The sequence below is a fragment of the Tripterygium wilfordii genome, chromosome 21 (genome assembly GCF_013401445.1).
Source record: "Tripterygium wilfordii isolate XIE 37 chromosome 21, ASM1340144v1, whole genome shotgun sequence".
In the NCBI taxonomy this organism is placed as follows: Eukaryota; Viridiplantae; Streptophyta; class Magnoliopsida; order Celastrales; family Celastraceae; genus Tripterygium; species Tripterygium wilfordii.
Window position 1 is genome coordinate 15,508,979 of NC_052252.1, and position 8,481 is coordinate 15,517,459.

General features: G+C 37.7%; 1 protein-coding gene across 1 annotated transcript; it reads left to right on the plus strand.

The window, feature by feature from the left end:
• The first annotated feature begins 5,142 nt into the window (after positions 1-5,142).
• Positions 5,143-7,070, plus strand: LOC119987652 (serine/threonine-protein phosphatase 7 long form homolog). Its single transcript, XM_038832567.1, has 4 exons — positions 5,143-5,720; positions 5,841-5,941; positions 6,037-6,547; positions 6,622-7,070. The coding sequence occupies exons 1-4, from the start codon at positions 5,271-5,273 to the stop codon at positions 6,949-6,951; spliced, it is 1,392 nt and encodes a 463-aa protein (XP_038688495.1). The 5' UTR covers positions 5,143-5,270; the 3' UTR covers positions 6,952-7,070.
• Positions 7,071-8,481: the final 1,411 nt, after the last annotated feature.

An 8,481-nucleotide genomic window follows, 5' to 3' on the forward strand; every position in this document is an offset into this window, starting at 1 on the left:
TTTTATTTTGGTAATTAAAAGAATAAAATGTGTCAAATAAGTGACTCGATCATATTTTTCAAGTCTTGAGCAACCAACCTGCGTATGTGGCATTTCACGTTAATAATGATTTTCCATGTGGAAATAATGAATTTTTCTTTAAAAAAAACACACGCGCAGACATGTTGTTTCATCTATCTTGCTCTTTAATCTATTCCCCGATTTCCTTTTCCTATGCAAAATCAAACACAGATAAGAGAAATATGTGAACTACTTGAATCAAACCCAGTCAATAATCAAACTCAAGAATCCAAGAATTCAAACAAAGGATGAAACCCAATGACACAAGCGTAGGCAATCTTGGGCAAGAGGACCGAATGAGCTGAGGTCCTTCATCCCTTTGATGACAGCAAGTTCAATTTCACCAAAGTTGGGCAAGAGGAAGTCCAGTTCCTACTAGCCGTAATCACATAGAATCTCTCTCAAGAAACCCAAATCGAAGCAACATAATCTCTCAAGGAAACCCAAAATCAAAGAAACCCAAAACCGAAGCAACATCAACTCTCTAAAGGAAACCCAAATCAAAGCCCTTGGAGATGGCGAAGCACGATTTCTATACCGATGGAGGTGTCGACGTGTCATGGTAGGGCAAGAAGCTACTCCGATTGGATAAGCTGGTTGCTGTTGCTGGGAGTGATGGTCGTTGTTGGGATCCACCGTGCAGTGACGGTGGAGCACACAAAATCTTTCTCAAGGATAAACCTAGCCCTTCAGAGTTTGGTTTAGGAAAGGTGAAAAGAAATTTTTTAATTCTTTGGTTTATAATATTGATTGATTAATTAATTTATACTTCTATTTTTTTGAGTGGATAATATATAAATTAAATTTTAACTTATTACACATGTGTGGCTCTAATTGGCTTCTGTTTTTGATAAAACAAAATTATTTTCCACCTAGTTTGGTCAAGTTGTCACATAGGTAGGTTGACCGCCCAAAACCTGAAAAATCTGACTGAATGACTTGTTTGACACATTTTGATCTTTGCGTTACCAAATTGAAATGTTTTGATCTTCGGTGTGTGCAAATTGAAACGAACACAATCTTTCAGTGTGTAAAAATACAATTTACCCATTATTATTCTCTTCTTGTTTTTTTTTTGATAAACTTCTTCTCTTTTTGTTGTTTGCTACTTATTTATGGTTTTGTCTATCTCCAACTCTGCCTATGGGCCTATGGACCATTGGTAGAACTCGTCTTGCCTCTCCGCGCTCACATTACATCAAATTGCAATGTAAGAGCAAACACAATAGGGGAAAACAATGAGACGTGTTTTGCTGAGGTGGCTAGGAATAGGAATTAAATGTTACAGTTTACATGTATTGGTACAATGATGTAAATTTGCTTGCTTAGTTTTTGGTGTAATAGAGGTAGGGGCTCAATATTATTTTAGGTGTGGTTGTAAGTGTGGCTTAAGTGAGACCCATGTTTGGAGTCAACATGGAGACCAACTATGTTCCATGCTTGCAAGTTTGGGACAACAAAATGTTACCATTGGAAGACTTTTTTTTCTATCCATGGCCCATTAAATGAGATAATATATACACTCCATTCCCCATTAAAACTACGCCATTATAGTTGTTCTAAGTTTTTGCCTTTTCGGAACAATCATTAAGTTCAGTGTCGATTTCACAATCAAAAATTTGTATAGGTGGCCAAGTGGGCCACCAACAGTTTTGTGGAGAGTTTTTTTCCAAAATAGCACTGACAGATATATTATTTCCCAATATAACACTGGGATGAAATTATTTCCCAATATAGCACTACACGCCATTCACAATGGCGTGTTCTTTGTAAAATTTTGACAATCACGCCATCAGAGATCACGCCAACCTGGTTGGCGTGAACAGTTACAAAAGATCAGTCACGCCAACCTAGTTGGCGTGACTATTGTATTTTAACTAGTCCTCGTTGGCGTGACCATTAAATTTTTTTAAAAAAATTAAGTCACGCAGTTAGTAACGGCGTGACTACCCTAAATCTTATCTAAAATCTCGTGCAAGAATCCCCAGCCACACACGTTTTCACCTTATCTCTCCCTCTCCCCCGTCTCTCGTCCCCACCCGTACCCCACCAAAAAACCAGAGAGCTTTTGGTGATACAACCACCACCAGCGGCCCACGACAGACCCTCCGACCGGTGAAGCAGCCACCAACCGCCTGCAGCCTCGCCAACCCATGACGACGCCGGCCGAAGTCCACACCCGTGGCCTACTATCAAGAGGTACAGATGTGTTTAAATTTTTTTTTTCTATAAAATATATGATATTTATGTTAAATATATGATATTTATGTTGTTGTTTGAGATATGATATGGTGTAGGTAGATGTGGACAGTTATGAAATTTTTTATTGATTTTTTATAATTTTAATGATTTCCTATTGGTTATATGTTTGTAGTTATGAATGTGAAATTTTGGTAGATGGGATATGTTCATATTATCATATATAGAACTGATATCGTAGGTGTTAAAATGCTGGAGGAAATAATATGGTTGTTTGTAAAATGACACAATTATTATATTCTAATGTAGATTGGAGAATATAATGACGTCACGTTGGAATCGAAATGCAAACTTTCAGTTTGAGGATGATTCTGATAATGACGCAAATTACAATCCATCCATGCCATGGATTGATGAAACTCAAACAGACGTGCGTAGTTCATACAACAATTCTCACCATACGTGAACCTAAATCTAATCCCAGAAATGTGTCATAATGAAGACGATAGTCAGTTCGAGGGCGCAATTGCTAATAATGATTCTGAGTTGGTAGAAGAAGAACAGGAAATTGAGTCCAATTATAGCGATGACGAAGAGGTTGATGGAAATGTGGGGGTGAATATTGACCCACCCATCGCGGAAGAGGAGAGGTGCCTAAATTTAGCTGATCGCGTACCTGAATTTGGCGATATAAGCCAGTCAGATCATGCAGTTTGTCGAGATTGGGATATGCACAACTCAGATAAATTTGATACAATGGCAGTGAATGAAGTATTTGAGAACAAAAAAAATTACTTCGGGCTGTGAAGATGTGGCACATTCAGAATAACTACCAGTACAAGACACAACGCTCAAATACAGATGTCATACAATTGAAATGCGTGAAAGAGCCAATTTGCAATTGGTATCTTAGGGCTATGAAGAAGGAAAAACTCAATTTATGGAAGATAACAGTAATTAAAGGTCGGCATACATACACAAATGCGTCCCTGCATCAGGGTCATCGCCAGTTGGATTCAGAGTATATCGCAGAGGAAGTGCTACCTATGGTTAGAGCAGATTTGAAGATAAATATAGCAGCTATTCAAGCCTTTGCTAGTTCTCAGTTGCAGTACCAGGTGTCGTACAAGAAAGCATGGAAGGCAAAACAAAAAGTTATTGAGAAATTATTTGGGACATTTGAAGCTTCATACAATGTTCTCCCTAGATTGTTGCAAGCTATACAAGTTTCAAATCCAGGGTCGGTTGTGAATTTTAACTATAAGGAACTAGTTAGCAATCGAGCTACGTTTGGTCGTGTATTCTGGGCATTCTGGCCTTCTATAATTGGCTTTCAGTATTGTCGTCCTTTGATAAGTATTGATGGCACTCATTTGTACGGGAAATACAAAGGAAAATTATTGATCGTAGTTGGGTTTGATGCAGATAATGGTCTTTTCCCGTTATGTTTTGCGATTGTGGACGAAGAAAGTGCTAATAATTGGGGATGGTTCATAGCATGCATTTGTTCTTATGTTACCGATCGAAGAGGCATTTGTGTATTGTCTGATTGATATGCTGGTATTTTGGCAGCAATGCGTGATTGTTGGCCAGAACCATTTGCTTATCACAGGTACTGTTCAAGACATTTTGTGAGTAATTTCAACACCCATTTTAAAGATAAAGATTTGAAGCAGGCAGTTGTCACAATGGCTAACAAAGAAACTAAAGAAAATTTTGACTTTTGGATGTCGCGGGTAAAGGAGTTGAACCTTGCTGCGTGGGAGTATCTAAATGCCGCCGGAAAAGAAAAGTGGAGTAAAGCATACGATGATGGCCATAGATACGGTAACATGACAACGAATATGTCTGAAATATTCAATAGTGTTCTCAAGGGTGGGATATTTTTGCCTATTAGGCGCTTGTGCAGCTAACATTTTACAGGTGCAACAAATATTTTGTTAAGAGGAGGATTGAAGCAGAAGATTTTAGATTGAGAGGGGTGGAATGGCCACCGCAAGTTTTTGGACATATTAGTGTTGAGACGGAGAAGTCTAAGCGGGAACACGTACGGATGTACAATCATAATCCTCCTACATTTCAAGTTAGTACGAGAAGACGTGGTGCGGAAAACAATCAAAGTTCAAATCGTTCTTACGTTGTATGTCTTGGACAACAACATGAAGAACAATATTGTTCATGCAATATGTGGCTTCTTTATCATCGTCCATGTAGCCATCTTCTATCATGTTGTTCAGCTAATAGAATTGATTGGAGTATATTTATGGAGACATATTTTACGATTGGGGCATATGAGAGCACATATGCTCCAGTTTTTAATCCGATACTTGATGAGACAGGTTGGACTGAGTATTTAGGACCGATGGTTGTCGCTGATCCTGCACAACGAAGGAAAAGGGAAGGTCGTCCCAAGTCAACTAGGCTTAGGAATGATATGGATGTGCGGGAAGGTCATACTACAAACAAAATGTAGCGTGTGTGGACAACGAGGACATAACAAACAATTCCACAAAAAAAGGGGACAAAGTAAAGTGTTTTTGTATTTATGTTAAAATGCACATTTTATGTCTTTCATATATATTGATTATGTTTCGTTCTTATGAACATATTTATACGTGTAGGTTCAAGGAGTTGACGGATGGCGCGGACACGGGGTGGAGGATCATCGAGACATGCTAGAGTACCTGGTGTCCGCGTTACGAGGGAGGCTCATCCTGGACAAGATGATCAATCTGTTCTTCACATGCAGGCAAACCATCGTTTGGAAGACGTGTGGCGTCGACAGGTAGGTAAACAATATATAAAAAAATTTATTTCTAAAATATTACATAGTTTAAGCTAAAAAATGTATGTAATCAATAGATTACAGGAGGGCCACTCAGATTTAGGCCCAGGCAGGTTTCTATGGTATCACCCAGATAGGTAACATCAAACTTGATAATGGATTACTAACTGCATTAGTTGAGAGATAGAGACGTGAAACCCATACCTTTCACTTCCGTATTGGAGAGATGACTATAACACTAGAGGATGTTGCAGTTTTATTGGGTTTGAGGGTCGATGGACCAGCTATCACTGGTAGCAGTATATATGATTGGGATGATGTGATGATGCAATTACTTGGTAGAGTGGCGACGAATGAAGAACAGGATGGGGCTTCTTTATTGTTATCCTGGTTGGTGGTGAACTTTGGTGAACACAATCCTCCAGCAGAGGATGCACCTGAGGTTGTTCTGCAACAGTATGCCAGGGCTTATATCTTAGCAATATTGGGGAGCATTCTTTTCCCATCGACTAGGGGTGATAGTATTCCACTCATTTTTCTACCGCTTCTATCAAACCTTCAGGAGACTAGTTCGTATAGTTGGGGAGGAGCAGTACTTGCATGCTTATATCACAACTTGTGCAGAGGATGTATGAGTACTACTCGTACGATAGGTGGTTGTATCATATTACTTCAGGTAACATTAAATATAATATTTTTTATACCGCTTAAAATCTATAATGCTTACAATACCATTACATTGTCATGTTTGAAGATATATATGTTTTTTTTAAATTTTATAATAAATTTTTTTTAGTTATGGTCATGGGAGAGGTTGCACGTATGTCGGCCACAGATGCATACAGGGGCTCCACCTACATTTGGTCCAGACGAGCCACCCCGTCTACTTGGTGTTAGGTAATTTGCATAAATTTATTTGTATATATTTATGCTTATAAACTAAATAATATTTATTTTTTTCTAATGTCTGCAAATTACTATTGGCGTGGAAGACGTACATATAGAAGAAATCCAAGGCAAGTCCTTCTATTTGCTAGAGATGAGCTGGATCAGCAAGAACCGAATCAGGTACAGTGGATGCCTTATACAGCTGGGAGATTGGCAGATGCACTAGTAATATGTATTAATGGTAATAGAATATGGAGAGCTGTAGTGCCATTGATTTGCTTTGAGATTGTGGAGTTCCAATTTCCAGATCGTGTTATGAGACAATTTGGTATATCACAGCATATACCGACTCCCGTGGATACAAACGAAAGTTTACATGATCTGAATAGGAGAGGGAAGGATAATGTTGATTGGGTGGTCAAGAACGCTACATGGTTGGCATATTGGGATGATAGACTATCTCATATCGCACAGGAGCGATTCCCTCGCAGGAGCGTTGACGAGCATATGCACTGGTATTACTCTATCACCCGACGGGTTATTAGTGCTCCATCTATAGATAGGCCACAAACAGATTTGGAGTATGCGCCATGGGGGAGTCGGCTACGACGAGTGGTAAATACGCAAACATTTTCATTTTCTTTTTATGTAACTTAAATTATATTGTAATGTAATAAACCTTAACGCAGGCTGCTTTGGCATTGGAGGGAGCAAAAAAAGTTGTTGCTGCAATGCGTGATGCAATTAATGATTCTACTGTTGCCATTGCAAATAATTGGTTGGGCAATTGCCGTGACATTCTAGACGAGGTTGGTGAGGGACATCGATTTGAAGAGGCTATAAGCCATGATGTTGAAGCTACACCCCACCATGAGGGTAGATATCCTGGAGGTCCATCACACCGACGTGGTCACATTCCCCATGCAACTGACTTTACTATGCATCCATCCCAGTTGACGCATGATGAGGTTGGTCCATCCACTACTCCCGCCTCATGGAGTAGGCACAAGACTATATGATATTTGTCTTTACTTGAATCATATGACAATTTATGTGTTTATTTTTACTGTGTTATGATGATGGTTTGTTTATTTTAGATCAAAGGATTAGTATATGTATGTATTTTGCTGGATATGAATTGTTGTTTTGTATTTGTGACAGGTTGGTTTGATATTTTTTAGACGTGTGTGTTTGTAATTTTGTTCATTCACACCAGTTGGAGTGGCGTGAATGAACAAAATATATTACAAATATATTAATTACATATTAATATATTTTGTTCATTCTGCAAAATTGATCACGCCATCTCTGATGGCGTGATCGTCAAAATTTTAAAAAGAACACGCCATTCACAATGGCGTGTAGTGCTATATTGGGAAATAATTTCATTCCAGTGTTATATTGGAAAATATTATATCCATGAGTGCTATTTTGGAAAAAAACTCCTTTTGTGGATTCTAAAGAAAGAGAGTCACAAGTACTTTGACCAGGGATATCGGCCAAAAGAGCTCTGATGGTTAAGATAGTACGATTGAATGTTTGGTAAATAACGTGATTGGATGCAAGATGACTACGGTAGAAAGCACGGCGAAAGAAATTGAGCTTGGCTATCAGAGAGAATATTTTCTCTATGTCCTCTTTTTCCTCCCCTATCCTTTCCCGAGAAAAGGGAGTTGATTTTTATAGAAGGTATCCCCCAACTACGAATCGAGGAAGATCTCACTTACTCTTGGTGTTAGGAACGATTGTCAGAAGACGTCATGAAAGCACGCATGGAATTAATGTCTTACAAGTGATTGGACATGTGCGAGTTCCGAGGTGGTTGATGGAATGGTAATACAAGTCGAAGCATATATATGATCTGTTCAACATGTGTGTTTGGCAGAGCGGTTGTATTAATTTTCAACGCTAGCTGTTAAGTTGTGAAAAAAAAGTTGAATTTACATATGTGAAATAAGCTCTGAGGTATTTGACAAAGTTGTTAATTGTGGTTAGCAGTTAAATTGTGCAAAATATATTTTATTTGTTTTTTAATTGTTTTATTTAAATATATTTATACTATATAGAATATTTAAATTACATATAAATTTTTATATTTAAACTTATAATATAAATATACAATATTTAAATGTATAATACAATGTAAAATATAATTGTTTGCATTTTTAATTATAATTATTTTTGAAATTAAATTAAATTTTCTAAAAGTACAAATAAACCAATTTATATATTATTTATTACATATAAATAATATATACAATTTTAGATGTACAAACTTTAATTTTATATTAAATATGTTTTAAAATATAAACTTTATGTAAATAGTAAATAAAAACACACGAGATCCACATCTGTTTTTAAAAAAAGTTTGTTGCTTTTTCGTATAGGACCGCATGAGTCCCACGCCAAAAAACAATCAACGCTGTGAAACAACCTTCATAGCTGGGTGTTATCACCTCGTTTTACGAGCGATAATGCTCAACTTATTGATGCGTTTGGTGAAGTGGACCCCGACCAAACAGGGCCGTCACATTTGACCGAGACCGAGG

Bases quoted from the DNA above. Each gene is read 5' to 3' on its own strand.
- LOC119987652 (XM_038832567.1), top strand. From the start codon at position 5,271: ATGACTATAACACTAGAGGATGTTGCAGTTTTATTGGGTTTGAGGGTC. The intron at 5,721-5,840 runs GTAACATTAAAT...AATTTTTTTTAG, and splicing joins GTTGTATCATATTACTTCAG to TTATGGTCATGGGAGAGGTT. The intron at 6,548-6,621 runs GTAAATACGCAA...ACCTTAACGCAG, and splicing joins GGAGTCGGCTACGACGAGTG to GCTGCTTTGGCATTGGAGGG.